General features: G+C 33.2%; 2 protein-coding genes across 6 annotated transcripts in view; both read left to right on the top strand.

Moving 5' to 3' along the window:
- Positions 1–5,714, top strand: part of LOC108735573 (cysteine sulfinic acid decarboxylase) — a 7,942-nt gene extending 2,228 nt beyond the window's left edge. The window contains exons 2-3 of the mRNA XM_018467571.2: positions 2,232–2,599; positions 5,053–5,714. Of these exons, the coding sequence (XP_018323073.1) occupies positions 2,232–2,599; positions 5,053–5,650 (966 nt within the window). The 3' untranslated portion in view covers positions 5,651–5,714. The remainder of the gene's footprint in view (positions 1–2,231; positions 2,600–5,052) is intronic.
- A 3,671-nt stretch (positions 5,715–9,385) lies between these two features.
- On the top strand, positions 9,386–17,243 carry LOC108735568 (death domain-associated protein 6). Of its 5 annotated transcripts, XM_025975506.1 has the most exons (8): positions 10,324–10,411; positions 10,491–10,691; positions 11,208–11,289; positions 11,633–12,044; positions 12,114–12,624; positions 14,801–15,051; positions 15,128–15,311; positions 17,018–17,243. In XM_025975506.1, exons 5-8 carry the CDS (start codon positions 12,620–12,622, stop codon positions 17,106–17,108), a joined length of 531 nt encoding a protein of 176 aa, XP_025831291.1. In that variant the 5' UTR covers positions 10,324–10,411; positions 10,491–10,691; positions 11,208–11,289; positions 11,633–12,044; positions 12,114–12,619; the 3' UTR covers positions 17,109–17,243. The 5 variants fall into 5 exon arrangements, 4 of the variants coding, with proteins under 4 accessions (XP_025831290.1, XP_025831289.1, XP_025831288.1 ...); XM_025975504.1 differs by lacking the exons at positions 10,491–10,691; positions 11,208–11,289; positions 11,633–12,044; positions 12,114–12,624 and adding an exon at positions 9,387–9,596 and having other exon boundaries at positions 9,660–10,411; XM_025975503.1 differs by lacking the exons at positions 10,491–10,691; positions 11,208–11,289; positions 11,633–12,044; positions 12,114–12,624 and adding an exon at positions 9,387–9,596 and having other exon boundaries at positions 9,660–10,417.
- The last annotated feature ends 339 nt before the right edge of the window (positions 17,244–17,582 follow it).

Genomic DNA, 17,582 nt, shown 5'->3' with positions numbered 1-17,582 from the left:
TCATTGTGATTATTAGGTATACTTACATTAGTTGAAGAACTTAGTTATTAAGGTTAATAAAATAAAGGTTTATTATTTTTTGCTTTTCAGTTTTTTCGGCGGTTTAATTTTTTTGTTAAAAAGTTTTTAGTATTAGACATGTGCATAGTGCCTACATTACATTAGGAATACGATACTGTTGAGCTTTTCGAAAAGCCATTTAACGAGATATTCAAAAATAATGAAATATACAGGGTGATCTATTTGAAAAAAATGATGTTAATATTACTTCCGGTGAAACAGGAAGCAGCATTCATTGAAAATCTATCTCAAAAAAATTGATGACAATGAAGTATGCAGCTTTATCCCAAGAAGTATAGTTATACCTTTAAAAATAAACGAGTTATGGCATCGGGATTTTTTGTAATCCACCCTGTATATTCAGTTAAACTTCCCTAACTTGAACCTCTTAAATGCAACCAGTTATGTTCGAATTAAAGAAAATGTAAGTTAAGGAAGATTTTTACTTTATCGTCTTTTTTTGAATTTTTATTTCGAAGACATCGCTTCTGCGTATACTAGTGTTATTATGCCCACCGTTAATAAGTTTTATAATCTCAAATCACAATGCCAGCAAATATAAGTACTTCGTTAGTGTTGCTGTTTCCTACCGTATCCTACGATCCGAACCTAATTCCTTTTTTTGTTATTTTCCATAATATAATACTGAGTACCGCAATGAAAATTTATGACAATTTATAATTTAAACACGCACTTGCATATTTAGCTAAATAAAAATTAGTATATGCTCACTGTGACTTAACTATAAGTTTTTGTCCAAATACTTTCTCAAAACTTCCTTGTTTTATGTAAGATTGTCTGCAACTGCTAAAGTTAATTAGTTAATGTACAAAATGTTCAGAAATGGAAAAAAGGTTTCGTGTAAATGGCAACACTACTTTTTGCACCACATATACATATATGTGTTATTAAAAAACTCGTTTTTCGTATCTAAATTTAGTTAACAATTTATTTGAAATTTCCTACTTAGTATTTATTGACTGTACGACCATGGTCATTAACGCCAATTTCGTTTGTTTGTTATTAAGTTTTAGTAAATACCGTAGTTTAATTTTGAAATTAATTACACAACTTCATAAAATTGTGTTAGGATATTAGAGATTAGAGACAGTATATAAATGTACATCTACGTTTGCAAAAAGAGAGATAAAGGAGAACTTTTTCGTTGGATTAGTATTAACACTGTATTAAATATTTCTAAGTTGAATAAATATTAAATAAATATAAAAGTATGCAAATAAATTAAAACATGAATTTAAAACCAATGACTAACTGTAATCATTTTCTGCATTTTAAAGAAAAGGTGATAAAAAGTCGATAGAGAGTAATATCTTAGCACGTAAAAATGAGTCAGTTGGACTAATTTTGTGAATGTTGTAAGCCGAGCGCAAGGCGGGATTAACCATTTAGTAAGAGTAATTTGCAAATGTTATTGGCCCGCGTCTTGCTGGTCTCACGACTGAGTCATAGCCTGAGCGCAAAAAATCTGTTAATATAATTATGTTCCAAGTTGGCAACACCGCAACGCAAACCGCGGAATTCCCTAATATTGTGTTCGAGCTGTTCCTATAATCATCCAGTCATTTAGAATTGCCAAAGAAAGTAATTATTGGATATTTAATGTTATGAGTACACTATTATTACGTCGGTCATTTCTGCTACATTCGATGTATTTTATTTTTCTTTTGATAAGTGCCGTATAGAGATAAAATTTGTTTTTTTTTTGAAGTGAAACTTCTTTACGCACGGTAGGGTATGTTCGTTTCATGCGAATTTGCTATGTAACGAAATCATGCAACGCATTTCCCTCGCTGTCTGTCCCTATGTATGCTTAGATCTTTAAAACTACGCAACGGATTTTAATGCGGTTTTTAATAGATGCAGTAATTCAAGAGGAAGGTTTATATGTATAATACATGCATAATATAGTAGTTAGTGTTTTTTTGGGTTCGTGTTTTAGTCTGACATACACGTTATTACACACATATGTATGTGTATAATGTATGTGCGATACATACGTAAGTAGGTGACAAAAAGCAATTTCTAATTGTTAAAAAAGAGAGGCAAACCTGGCAGGTATAGTATAAAAAACAAGAAATGTAGAATGTAATTGTTGGATAATCGATTTTTTTTCTAAAGGCAAAAAATGAGTCGTTGTCATTTTTTTCTAGGAAAAAGGCTTACATAGTTTACCAAGAACAGTCCTGTTTACTTCAGAGGATGCACATTATTCTGTGAAGAAAATGGCTTCATTTTTGGGAATAGGTGGCGACAACGTTTATCTAATTCATACAGATAATCGCGGTAAGATGTCAATACCTCACCTTGAAGAACAAATTGAACGGGCTAAAGAAGAAGGTGCTGTACCGTTTATGATTAGCGCAACTGCTGGTACTACGGTCTTAGGTGCCTTTGACCCACTGGAAGAAGTCGCTGATGTATGCGAAAAGTATGGGCTATGGCTACATGTGGACGCAGCTTGGGGAGGTGGAGCACTTCTATCTAAACGACATAAATATTTGCTCAACGGTATTCATAGGTAAACAAGTTTCTCTTAAATAGATTAATTATACAACTTTAGCTAACGCGCGCAACTTCATTTTATTGCACAGTAGTCCCTTGTTAACAATAAAGGTCCAGGAATTAGGCCCTCACCGTGTTGTGTATTAAAGCCGACTAGATGGTGATTAGTATAGTTCGTTTACTTTCTGTAGCGATGTGACCTTCACTGTGACCGGCGCAAAGTAGAAAAGAACAGCACTAGGCCAGAAAAGGAAGGAGACAACTCGCGGCCAAACTCTTAACCGGTGAGGAGCGTATAATCCGTACAGTACTGCACGGAAAAATTGACCATTTTATTCACTACAATTGCATTGCTCAAATGTGCTATTATTGGTATCATTTATTACTGAAAATATCAACGAGATGTTTATTTATATTTGAGGACATATTAAAGGCTTTAACGCTTGGTTTCGATTCGCACTACTATTCATGATTAAACAAAACTTTTTGCAGATACTGTATGAAAAAATGTGTTTAATAAACAAAAGTGGAGAGTATAATGAGCTTTTTTCTCCCTATCTACGATTTTGCCAGCGCGCATCCAAGACATTGGAAGGGGCACATCGCTAGAGAAAGTAAATGAAGTATACTAGAGTGCGATGCATCGTGGCAGCACGTATAGTTGGGACTATAAATGTGAATTTATCGGTAATAAAAAATTTGGTCATTATCGCGTAAAATTACCGGTTTGTGACAGTATTCGGAAGTTAAAAAATTTTGAATGTGAAATTTACTGTCAAGCCTTCGGTCAGCGTAATTACCGTAAATTACGTCAGTTGCATCTATAATTACGAGGTTTAGATGGTTTTAAAAGTTTCTGCAACTCTTGAGGACAACTTCTGCACTCTTTATAGAGATGTTTTCGCATACGAGCTATGTTTCCTGCGTACTTACTCTTGTCTCCGATTGTACCTCCCAAACATCATTAAAGAACGTTCAAAATTCTCAGGAATTTAGGAAAGCAAAAACACTTGTTGAAAGATATAATTCCAACCAGGCAGTTATAATCTGGTATCTGATCTTTTGCGTAACCAAGCAACTTCTAACCACTGCATTATCTCTTTTCACTTTGTCTGTACTACTCATGAAGCGTTTCCTAACTTAATAATAAAGACGTGTTCAAAACGCAGCAAAGCTCAGTCCCAAGTGGAAACAAGAAAGAAGGTACATCCATCCTTACAGATAATTTATTGCAAACTTTATCAATTTTAATCGTTCCAACTATAGTTTAGAACTCTATTAGACTAGGCCGCTAATCGACGCAACGTACAGGGTCCGGTAGCGCAGTCAATCACTCGTTGGGTCCTGCGGTAGTTCGGTAGTCCTGGTCAGCAGAGTAACTTTTTTTCTGTAACATTAACCTTTATTAATTAAAGATAACAATTCAATACTTCGACCCTCCCAAGTAATTGAAGGGCTCATTGCAGTCTCTCGAGAGCTTTTTGTATAATTATGTGAATGTAAATTTTCATTAAGTTATAACCTGTTTTTTTTGCACAAATACTTTTAAAATTTTATCATAAATAGGCTAAAACTTCATATTAATAAAAACATACCTCGATATAACTCAAAAATCGGTTGTCTGTAAAGTCGGTTTACTGACGATAGTTGAACGTGACAACGTCATAAGAAAATACTGATGGAATGGTTTGACACCACATTCACTTTTCACTGCACTTCATACTTGACAAAAACATGTAAATGTATTATTGTATAGCAGCTGTCCACGCGGACGCATCGCTCACTCAAGTAGGAGAGAGACAGATGTCGAACGCTGCCGAACGCGGAGGCCGATTGTGCCTCTTTGTCGCTCGTTCCGCGCTCTCGCTTGCACTTCAAGCCTTAAATGGAACGCCTCAAAGCGAGGTAACGCTGCATGAGTCATGTTTTTTCGTGCGTGCAGCCGGCTCCATTGAATTATAAGACGTTGTCACGTCAAAAATCATTTAATGCAATAATATTTTCTGTAATGAAATCATAATTGGTTTACCTCACTCTCAGTCCTAAGACTGGTCGGACACGCACCTCCACTCTTTCATATCCTGAGCTAATCTTCGAATTTCCCTAAAACTAGAACATCCCACATCCTTAACTATTTGCGAACAATAATCTAATCTAGGTCTACCTGTACCCCTCCCAACTTCCGTTTCTGCCTCTAATATGTCTCTGACTAGACCTTTATGCCTGAGAATTTGTCCTACTAACCTATCTCACCTATTTCTTATTGACTTCCATACAGTCCTCTGTTCTCCTATTCTTTCTAATACCTCTTCATTTCTAACCTTCTCTATCCACGGTATCCTCATCATTCCCCTGTAATACCACATTTCGAACGCTTTCCTAACCTTGTAAATGAAATAAAACCTCTAGAGAATTGTTAACGTAATCGCACTTTATATCTCTAAGGCAATCTGTTCTTATTTTTGGTAGAGCCGATTCGGTAACTTGGAATCCACATAAACTACTGGCAGCCCCTCAGCAATGCTCAACATTCCTTTTGCGCCACAAGAATATTTTGTCGGATGCACACTCTGCGAACGCAAGTTATCTCTTTCAGAAAGATAAATTCTACGATACGCGTTTTGACACAGGGGATAAGCACGTACAGTGTGGAAGGAGAGCAGATGTATTTAAATTTTGGTTTATGTGGAAAGCAAAGGGAACATCCGGTTTAGAAAATCATGTCGATAAAGTTTTCGACAATGCAAGATTTTTTGCCACGTCGTTAGACCACAGGTCTAACTTCGAAATGGTTTTGAATTCACCAGAATTTACTAACATATGCTTTTGGTATATACCACCTAGTTTACGTAACCGAAAATCTGATAAGGATTATAAGGAAAAATTAAACAAAGTCGCTCCAAAAATTAAAGAAAGGATGGTACAAGAAGGATGCATGATGGTCACGTATCAGCCACTAAGGGATTTACCAAACTTTTTCAGGATTGTATTTCAAAGTTCTGGTTTGGAATTGTCTGATATGACTCACCTGTTAAATGAATTTGAACGTTTAGGAAGTGATCTGTGAAATGAATGTACCTATTTCTTAAAACAATTGTAAAAATAAAATTCAATGTAGGTGAGTAATAAATTTTTATTATTACAATATAAGTAAGGAGCGTATAATCCGTNAATGTAGGTGAGTAATAAATTTTTATTATTACAATATAAGTAGGAAGACATTTAATAACATTCCGTTATTTCATACATACAAGTATGTAGATATTTAATTTATTAATTTAGTAGAATTTTATATTTTTAAAAACTTAACAAAGAAATATAAATGTTTAAAATTGTCTTTTAATTTATGATCCAATATTATACATTTATTTACACATAATATATATACATATATTTATGACTTTATATGCTCTTATTCTACAAAACATATTCTACAGATTGACAGACAGACAAGTTTAGCACAGCAATAAACGGAAGGGCAAATAATACATTGCGTAATTAAACACCTTTCTCACCACTGACTAATTTATTTAATTATTTAATTTTTAATTAACTCTACTATTAATAATGAATTTATATTTCACTTCCATGCCATAAACTTTATATCGGTTCCAGTGTGGGCGACCTACTTTATTTTTTGAAAAAATGCCCCCACGAAAAAATTCAAAAACATCCGTAAAACCAGTTGTTTGTTATTAACGATGCGAAACAAGTTATTTTCAGAAAAAAAAACAAAAATGTTAGGTAGCTTTAAAAAATACAAAAAAAATGGGAGGTTGTAAACTAAAATAGGTTCGTAATAATTAAAAACCGCATATAATGGTCATTTTTTGACATTAAATAACAGGGGCCGCAATTGTCGCCGACAGTTGGTTCTGATCTTAAATTGTAGCTATTATTGGTCCTTAGCTGAGGTATAAATATTATGTAGAAGTAAATTAAACTTTTTGCGAAAATCGCGAAATCTTAAAAACAAAGTGTTTTTACGAGAACAGCGGAAAATCAGTCAATACTGGTCATGATTCAATTTTTTAAATTGATGACTATTCTTAAAGAATTTTTCTACAATCCTATAATCGCGATTTGTGTCTAAAATTTTAATAAGTAGCTCAAAAACGTGTTTGAAAAGAGGGTGTTTTTCGGGCACATAGTGATGCAAGCAGAGGGAAGTAACGCATCGTGGGGAAGCCACTTAGCCCGGCAGACTCCAACGATCGCGCGCTTTCAAATCTTGTATTCCGGTTATTGCATATTGTTTTAACTAAGATCACCTTTCGGTTTAATAGTTATTGTTGATGTTTATTGCAACAATTTTAAGGTAAGTATTTTCATTACGTTAATATTCATATAAAATTACATAGAAGTTGTAGAATATGCCTTAATTATAGCTTATAAAATTTTCATCATAGCTATGGATCTATAATGGCTACGATTTAAGCCCAGAACGAATTGTCGGCGTCAACTAAGGTCCTTGTAATTAAATATCAAAACCATGCCATTTTTTGCGGTTTATAGAAAAAAGAAAGAAAAAATTCAAAAACATCCGTAAAACCAGTTGTTTGTTATTAACGATGCGAAACAAGATATTTTCAGAAAAAAAAACAAAAATGTTAGGTAGCTTTAAAAAATACAAAAAAAATGGGAGGTTGTAAACTAAAATAGGTTCGTAATAATTAAAAACCGCATATAATGGTCATTTTTTGACATTAAATAACAGGGGCCGCAATTGTCGCCGACAGTTGGTTCTGATCTTAAATTGTAGCTATTATTGGTCCTTAGCTGAGGTATAAATATTATGTAGAAGTAAATTAAACTTTTTGCGAAAATCGCGAAATCTTAAAAACAAAGTGTTTTTACGAGAACAGCGGAAAATCAGTCAATACTGGTCATGATTCAATTTTTTAAATTGATGACTATTCTTAAAGAATTTTTCTACAATCCTATAATCGCGATTTGTGTCTAAAATTTTAATAAGTAGCTCAAAAACGTGTTTGAAAAGAGGGTGTTTTTCGGGCACATAGTGATGCAAGCAGAGGGAAGTAACGCATCGTGGGGAAGCCACTTAGCCCGGCAGACTCCAACGATCGCGCGCTTTCAAATCTTGTATTCCGGTTATTGCATATNAAAATGGTTGAAAAAACTGCAAACGTTGTTTTCGGCCGTTTTTTTACATTTTTTTGAAGATTGTTATAGTAACCTCTAGCTTGTCAATTTTTTTTGTTATATAGGACCAATCAATAATTAAATAGAACGTTTTTATATTCGTATTTTTTCCCTTTCAGTATTTTAATCCATCATTTTATACAGTACATATGGATATACGCTTATCCTATTAATGATTAATCATGATAGTAATATGGAATCATGGAAAAGCTCCTTCCTCAGGGATGATGTCCTGGCTCTAGTAACACTCACGCGAATACCATCACATTTACTTACTTACTCATGGCCTGCTATAATACGGCGGATTTAGAGGTTTAACATGTCCCTGAAGATGCAACTTCTCCAAGATTCACTATTACTATTGCCTTTTACTTTCGTGATTAATCACGTGGTATTATCTATTTTTAATTGAAAGGAGTATATTCGTATGCAAATTTACAAAGAATCACTATTTTTAATGATAAATACGACTGTATAGGTATTTTGATTCCGTTGGGGGCAATTTTCATTATCATTCCCGGATAGGCCCCTTGTAATTCAGTGGGGCGTAATAAATCGAATAGTCGCCCGATGATCTAAAAAGCAGAGCGAAATTGTTTATAACACTGTTGCAATCCTTATTGACTTTGAAGTTGAAGTCGGAAGGATTCTTGAAATGAATACACTAACTCGCACGTTTGTGTAATATATTGTACTTTGAAAAATAGGTTGGTGCAATACAACCTAATACAGGCCCCTATGGATCCCTACACTTCAGTAACAGAACTTTTTAAAATTCAGAAACATAGGTGTAATATTTAGTCTCAAATAACGTGAACTAAACGTAAACGCTCAAGTAAAAAAGCAAAATAAACTATAGGGGATTCCCCGATTATTTGACAATTGCTCGATGAAATTGTTTATGACACTGTTGCAATCCTTATTGACTTTGAAATTTAAGTTGAAATCGGAAGGATTCTTGAAATAAATACACTAACTCGCACGCTTATGTAATATATTGTACTTTGAAAAATAGGTTGGTGCAATACAATCTAATACAGGCAGGTTACAAAAGCTACAGGTCGATTGTAGTGAGATTCAAGTGGAAACAGATGTTATGAGATTAACGTAATCTGATCTGGCTAAAAATAGACACTGGTTTTATGCACCAGTACCAGGAGCCCGGGTTCTGTTCCCGGTAAGGGAGTGACATCAAGAAAAGTAAGTATACATTTATCTTTAAAAATTATTATATTTTTAATTTACTAAATACTTGAAAACCTTCATGAAAACCTTATAAAATAAAACAAATAAATTAGGTTATCTCCTTCACAGGCACCTCTTGTTTTTATTTACCTCTGATGTAAACTGATAAGTAATATTTCTCGATGCTGTGTTTTGATCACGTTATCAAAGTACTGTGTGGCTTACCTCAAAAACGCCAGTGCTCATAGTACAAAAATGGCAGCGATTTGTGACGTTCTATATTTCCTTGGGGTACTGTGGCTGTTTACTGGGAGTACATAACGGAACGAATTTTTCAGCAGTGAGAGTACTGAACAGCAGCAGTGTATCGGAACACAACCTATATCTCGCTCTTAACTATGATTGTATGATTATATATGTCTATGATCTCGCTTGTTGTTTTTGTGTTTCTTGTAATCTATGGTTTCTTATCACTAGGATTGAAAACGCATGAAAAGTTATTTCGCGTGTTATCCCTAGTTATCTTAGTTTTTTATCAATGGGTATTTTTTATTTCGTAAGTTAATTTGGCTGTTTAGTGTTCTAATTTGTTATAAAAATATAGGATGGAAGAAGTAATTTCAATATCATCTGATGAAGAAGACTTTGAACCAACTTCAAAAAAGGTAGAAAAATAAGTGTGTTTTATTTGGCCACGATTCTAATGGTTATAAACTGCTATTTTTAAGGCAAAACTCGGTAAGGATGTTGATGACTGCATAGTGATTTCTGTTAATGAGGGAAGAAGTATCACTTCAGATAGCACTAAACAGATAAAAGAAGAATCCATTACAATGGCAAGTGTGGACTCTCTAGAACCATTAAATGAAGAGGAGTTTTCAAAAGAAGTCAAATCACAGAATTTAGCGATAAATAACACTAAACAGATAAAAGCAGAATCCATCACAATGGCAAATGTGGACTCACTAGAACCATTAAATGAAGAGGAGTTTTCAAAAGAAGTCAAATCACAAAATTTAGCGATAAATAGCACTAATATGGCTAACGGTGAATCTAGTAATAATTCATCAAATTTTCAAAGATGTTTGTCAGAGTTTTTAGAATTATGTGTAACAATAGAAACCAATGAAGCTTACAAAAATGTGATACTACAAAAGATACCTTTATTAAAAGAAGTTGCTGCTAGTATTGAATGTAAATACTCTGAATCAGATCTAATAGACTTAATAGCAGCAATCAAATTAAATAAAAAACAAGCAAAGGAAAATCCATCAATGATATTAGTTTATTATGATAAAATATATAGGGAGCTTAAGTCTGCATATTATACAAAAAACTATGACACTAATCCAAAAAAAGAGAAGAACATTAGAGCTCTGGAGAAAGCAATTTATAACCTAAGAAAAAAAATAAGTGCATTGGAAGAGGCTGAAGTCGACTTTGATGAAGATGAAAATTCTTCCTATATAAAAATGCAAAGGTATATGTGAGTTAATAGTTTAATTGTTACATTAATTTACATTATTTTAAATGGTCAAATTTCTGGAATATGAATGCAGAAGTATAAAATATGGTCAGTAAAAAGAATAGTGAGTAAGAAAGTAACCAGGACAAGCAATGAAACTGTACATACTTGCATGGGATGGATATCTGAAATGGTGCATCCTACGATTGGTATCAAATTTATAAAACAAACTCAGTTATCGAGTAGGTGGTGAAGATACCTGAATGAATTTCTTTCTGTGACACGAACTGGAAGGGTAAAAAAGCTCTATATTTTTTCGTAATACCTTTAAAATCAATTACTGAATATTCTTAATGTAAATGGTGAAACACCTGTCTGTGTTTACTTAATGGTTTTGATATTTGGGCTAAGCACTCATGGTTTAATCACTGAAAAATCAATTTTCAAATAGGAAAATACTCTAATTTGCTTCAAATTTTTACCACTTACTCTGCTATGAACTGGATGATGATAGGCACCTAAATGTATGTTTTATTGGCTCGAATCTGAAGGGCTGAAAATTTTTTTCTTTTTTGTGACATTAAACAAATTTTATTGAAAACTAGACAGAGGTAGTTCACAATTTAATGAACCTTGGCTTTGGATTACACAGTGACAAAACTTTGCTTTTTCATTGATTTCTGCCACCAAAAATATTCGGCATCATTGTTTACACTTTATCTACAGTTATCATTAAGAAGCTTTCTCCAAACCAATTACGTTTTGTTTCCTTTTGTGTTACTTGTTTCATTTTACTTTTTTTGTTATTTAGGCGAATGTCTCGATTGATATACGCACCCCACACTTCACTGAAATTTTAGTATATTGTGCAGTTCACTATGCTGATTAAAAAGGTATATATGCTTATTTGTAATACTGTGTAGTAGCCGTGAATGTATTGTAAATGTGGTAGGCGCATGTATTACAACATGAAATAGGTGTCATACTCTCAAATATTAGATGAGAAAACAGAGAGGGAGCGAAAGAGGCAGGAATGATTTTGTACAATATCAGTTTATTGGTGTTTGCAGAAAGTATTTACCAATTTGAATATAACAATACTTGTGGTTTTTTGGAAGTAACTGCTGTATTTTTGAGATAATTGTTTTATGTATTATGTTAAATGTCTCAATGGTATGAAATGATACAACTTTAAGTGCGTAATAATCGCAGCTCCTGACCAAACTGCTTTTGCAGGTGTCCGTCCAATTGTTTCCGTGGAATAACAGTCCCAGTTTGGAGACCACTTTAAAAAAATACTCGTTAATAGTGCTGCTCATTCCCTCTACAATTCCGTCTGATTGGGAGCGTAGAGGTGTATGTAACTGTAATATTTTACAAATGTCCTGGAATATGACAGACTCGATGTTTTGGCTCTGGTCAAAATAGAGCTCCATTGGTACTCCGAATCGGCTGATTACTGATTAGGTACTTGACGAGCTCTTTCGCTCCTTGTAGTGGCTGTTTGCTTGGGATGGACGTATGCATCAACCCATTTCGTAAAATAGTTGATGGCCACATCCATGTTCCTATTTCTATTATTGGTACCTATAACAATTTCATCGAATAAGCTGCCGACATAATTCTGGTACAGAAAGCACGCTGCCGTGTAAGTGGTCTTTTGTTGGCTGCGCAAGTTGTGCACTTCCTCCATCAGTCTTCAACTTCCTTCTTGTAGATGATCCAGTTCACTAGATTCTTCAGTACAATTAGTTGATGGCTGCTTTCAATAACATCATAAAGTAAACACCAGCCTAGATCACTCCTGATAACCTCTTTACGTCCGTAAGGTCTCATCGAAATTTATCAACCCGTTTCGAAGATTAGCCCGTACAGACAGGCGGAAAGACCTTTAGTGTCTTAATAGCGTATGAGCTTAAACAAGGCAGCTGTTTCGATATTGTAGACAGACACTTCAATTTTAATAATGATAATGTGGATTTTCAGTATTTTTTACCTTAACCCATTCTCGTCCTAGCTGCGCTACCGATGTGATAGTAGTTTATAGCAGCTTTGAATCCCTGATACCATCATCTAGTACATAATAGAGTACGTGGTAAAAATTTGAAATCAGTCCTAAGATTTCTTTCTAGACATACAGAAAAATTAAAAAGCAATTTTTTACCCTTTCGAGTTCGAGTCCCCAAAGGTCCTTTCAGGTATCATCATCTACTCTAACAGAGTATGTGGTAAGAATTTGAAGCCATTTAGAGGGTTTCCCTTTTCAGAACCCCATCCGTTAAATGCTCATGAAAGAACAGTAAAAAACATCGAGAAACTTTCAATAAAAAATCACTGATTGATGTATTCTTGATACAATCGTAACTTTTATGTGGATACGTCTTTGTTTGAGAGGATATCCGGGCAATTGGAAGAACATTACGAGTTAAGGTAGTTGGTAGTTTTTCAAAATAATTTAAATGGGCCTAATTAAAATAAAATCAATGATTTTGGATCTGCAAAACAATTATCAAAATTGCACGATCAGCCCAGAGTATACATGTGTATAGACTATACTATATTTTGTAGCGTAAGTTTTTGTTCCAACTATCGAGAGCCAACTACCTTAATGTTTTAAATTGAATTTATTTCATACTGAGTTTATTAAACTGAACGATTTGTTTCTCCAAACCACTCTAGAATTAAGCATCATTGATGCATAACTGCATATGCATATAAATAATTGAAACACTACACACATTCGGAGCATGTAGAAAAGTTTATTGTAGTTATTCCACTCTTACGTGAAACGTATTGCATAATTCGTGTCAACGCAAGCCCACGCACTATCCATTTGTCTATGTAGTAGATCTTATACTTATCGACTTCGTTTGCAAAAGTTTCTGTTGACGAAACGGCCTCTGTTATAAACAAAAACATAGACGTATCCATGTCAAAAATAAAACAATAAAATTATTACTTACTATTTGGTAAAAGGAAAAAGAATTGGTACTTCTACAGCTCAATAGCCTTTTATACTTTGTAGTAGGTATTTGTTTTGCTGCTCTTCCATACATTTCGCATATTGATTATGTATGAAAATAAAAAGTAATAGCTAAAATTAAAATATAACAATATTTTTCAGATTTTTTAAAAGTTTTAATACACCTAATATTTTAGCAATTTGTACTCATTTTATAATCACCAGTTCACTTTAAATTTTTAACCAAATACAAAACATGTTAAATTTTTTTCCTAACACCAAAAACTAATTTTCTACGCCGCTACGTTTTGAAAACCGCCTGTATTCAAACGTCACGATTCTNACTGTTCGCAAATAGTTAAGGATGTGGGCTGTTCTAGTTTTAGGGAAATGCGAAGTTTAGCTCAGGATAGGAAAGAGTGGAGGTACGTGTCCAACCAGTCTTAGGACTGATGACCTTATGATGATGATGATTGCTTTACGGATTCAATGTCTTGGTCCATGGAATTTTAAGTTCCAAATTGATATCAGCATCTGTCAAACATTTATCATACCTTTAGCAAGGAACTACGAAATTCTATGAATTACGACAAAACAGCCCCCAAAACAATATCGAATTGATATACACCAGCTGTGTAAAACTGAAAAGTACAAGATATTGTGGTGGGCTAATAAATGCTTATAATCAAAAATTCTTAGAAAACGATTCGATAAACTTCGCTTTTTAGATGAACCCAAAGCTAAAGAAATTATTTTTTTCTCTTATTAGAATGTGTAAAAGATTAAAAACAAGTTGGGCTTGTAAATATTTTGATATAAACTGATTGATGTTGATTTTACATCAATAAAATTATTTGCAACCCTATTTTGGCTCTGATCTTTCACACTAAGCAAACTATTTTGGCATCAGTGGCTTTTTTCAATTAAAACGGTGACAAAGTCAAATAAGGGAGATATAGAAGAATTATTTGTTCATAATTCATACTCAGTATTCGTAGCTGGTGATATAGTGCAAACACCACTATTAACCTAGAAGAACTCCATTATTTAAAAAATGAGCAAATGTCTACAAGTTTTTCGTAAATAGTATTTTATACTTAAGTAAATGTAGGAAATTAAATAGGTAATACAAAAAAGTATTTATTTGAATAATTTTGAAAATACGTATTTTGCATTTTGTTGCATTTCTGGAAATCTATTTTGTGTTTTATATTTGAAATAACAAATCAAAAAAGTATTTTCATTTTGTATTTAAATACTTTAAAAAAAAACAATTTTGCACATCACCCCGTGTTGCGTAATATAGACAACGGTATGGTTGTTTTCAGTTATTAAACTTTATAATAAAGGTAGTTTCATATTAATTTTAGATATCCTCCCAACCCAATTGCTTTAAAAGCAAGGAGGAAAATGAACACTAAAATATCAATTTAATGTTACAGGTATCGAGAGAGAGCAGCCCAATTATATAAAAGATATTGTGGGTATATCAATGAAAATCCATACAAGGGCCGTCCAAGTTACAGTAGGTTGGACATATCCTGTTCTAAATTTCCAGAAATAAACAGAGCAATTGATAAGCATTTCAGAAACAAAGATTTATTTCCAACATACTACGACATGGAAAAGCTGATTAAAAAATGTATTGAAAGGCATAAATTAGAACTTTCTAAAACTGAATTGAATGAGGAAGGTACTTTTTACATCAAAAGTGATAATTAGTCAGTCCTTTTTTTTTATTTGATAACGGTTATTGTTATTATTTTCAGTTAAAACGTGCTTTAAGAAATTAGGAGAATTACTTCAGGCAAGGAGGAAACGGGATTTGGGCAGTGTTCATTGTAGCTATTTAGAAAATCTAATGGACCCAGCAAAAGACGATCCTGATTTAGACAAGAAATTAAAAGAAAACGGGGAAGCTGGAGAGAAAAGGATTAACCAAATTTGTGAAAAGTAAGTAAAAAATTTAATATATATACTAATTTATTTAAATTTAACACTTTTGACTATTTAAAATTCATTTTTTATGGGACACTATAAAACGTCGTTAGTTTTGATTAATACATCACTAATTAACGAAATTTGCCGGTAAAATAATATAAAAAAGCAAATTTCTAAACTTTTTAACGTTAATATATCTATTGTGCAACTAAACTCAAGCTGCATTAGAATTCATTGTAATTATGCAGCGGAGACACAAGTGTGTAGGCACCACCCCACCCTCTCTTGAGTGTCTTCACCTTTGTCTATATGAAAGTTTTGTACTTCGCCCATATACTATATACTCAGATAGGGATATCATTTTATGTGTATTATAAAAATTAATACACGTACATGCGGTAAGGCTTACGGAATCTATAAGCTTCATTTCGAAGCCCCATCATCATCATCATTATAAGGTCGTCAATCCTAAGACTGGTTGGACACGTACCTCCACTCTTTCCTATCCTGAGCTAAACTTCGCATTTCCCTAAAACTAGAACAACCCACATCCGTAACTATTTGCGAACAGTAATCTAACGTAGGTCTACCTCTACCCCTCTTAACTCCTGCTTCTGCCTCTAATGTCTCTGACTAGACCTTCATGCCTGAGAAGGTGTCCTACCAACCTATCTCGCCTATTTTTTATTGACTTCCATAGAGTACTCTGTTCTCCTATTCTTTATAATACCTCTTCATTTCTAACCTTTTCTACCCACGTTATCCTCATCATTCGCCTATAACACCACATTTCGAAGGCTTCTAACCTTTTCTTTTCCACTGCACCCACTGTCCATGTTTCGCACCCGTCAACGCCGCCCTCCTAACATACACCTTTAACAACCTTTTTCGAATTTCTAAATTAACCGTTCTCGAACATCGATGTGGCTTTTTTTTATTAAAGGCGACAAGACCCTGCGCTATCCTCTGCTTTATATCTCTACTACTCCTTCCATTCTCACTTATCTGACTTCCTAGATATCTAAAATCAGCCACTTCTTCTAATTTTTCGTTTCCTATCTTTATATTCGCTCTTTCCCTACTTTTTCTTCCCTTGCATACCAGTATTTTAGTTTTATTTATTTTCATACAGTACTGATCTGTCAGTACCGCTTCCATTTTATTTAAAGCTATCTCTAGGTCCTCCTTGCTAGATGCTAATACTGCTATATCATCTATATATAAATCTAAGCATACTAATCTTTGCCCATGTACATCTATCCCTACAGTTGTAGTGTCTTTAATAATGTTGATCGCGTCTTCGATGTATAGATTAAAAAGTAGCTGTGACAGTGTGCATTACGTTGCAGCCCTAGCTCTGTTGCTGCCTGTTGCTCTTTTTACAAACTAAGTATCACTCTTCTATCTTTGTAACTCATTCCTACATTTTTAAGCATATTTAACATCTTGTTTCATTTAACATTGTCAAAACCTTTTCTAAATCTACAAATCCCCATTTCTCAAATATTAATTTTAAAGTCAATTATAATTTGCTCCCCTCCTGCCTTTCTCGTATATAAATAGCTAATAATTAGTTGATTTCTATTGGAGTACTGTTATTTCTATACTTATGAAGCAAATTATGTCGAAATTGATAAATAGCTATAGAACTCTTTCGTATCTGACATGCTCCCGATTAAATTTTTATAGTGACTAATTTTTGACATTGTATGTACCAGGTATGTTCAATTACAAGAAAAAAACACCGAGTTGAATAAAACTGACGAGTCCAACTCCGAGTCTTCAAGCACAGAAGAAATTGTTGACTGATTAGTATATTTAATTAATTGTAATTGTATTCGTCATAATTTCTTTTAAATATCTTTTAGTGTAAATATAGGATTGTAATTTATTTGTACGTAATGTATTTCTATATTTGTGTCAAATAAATTTTTATCACAATTACTATTTCATTTATAAACAGGAAGTATAAAAGTTTAAAATGGATGATTTTTGTTTAAAAATAGATTATCAGTTCAGTGACTGCCGCAAAATTACGGTTACATTCGTATGTAAATGTATACTTCATTTGATCGTTACTTTATAACAAGTGTTTAATTAAATACGTACTTGTATTCATTTTTTGTTTTAAATATTTATCTTTTACTAATAAAATTTTCAATTGTATACTATCAAGTTTTAATATAAAAATATTTGGTAACAAACTCTATAGCATCGTAGCAATGTTTATCACAGAGAAAACACTGACAATTGATATAAAAAACAACCAGCCCAATTATATAA

Source organism: Agrilus planipennis, unplaced genomic scaffold, assembly GCF_000699045.2.
Source record: "Agrilus planipennis isolate EAB-ADULT unplaced genomic scaffold, Apla_2.0 scaffold116, whole genome shotgun sequence".
Lineage (NCBI taxonomy): Eukaryota > Metazoa > Arthropoda > Insecta > Coleoptera > Buprestidae > Agrilus > Agrilus planipennis.
This window is presented reverse-complemented; position numbering and strand designations above follow the sequence as displayed.

Coding starts and splice junctions, on each gene's coding strand:
- LOC108735568 (XM_025975503.1), top strand. CDS start 9,537: ATGGAAGAAGTAATTTCAATATCATCTGATGAAGAAGACTTTGAACCA. Junction 15,052..15,127: donor AACTGAATTGAATGAGGAAG/GTACTTTTTACA, acceptor TATTATTTTCAG/TTAAAACGTGCTTTAAGAAA. Junction 15,312..17,017: donor ATTAACCAAATTTGTGAAAA/GTAAGTAAAAAA, acceptor TGTATGTACCAG/GTATGTTCAATTACAAGAAA.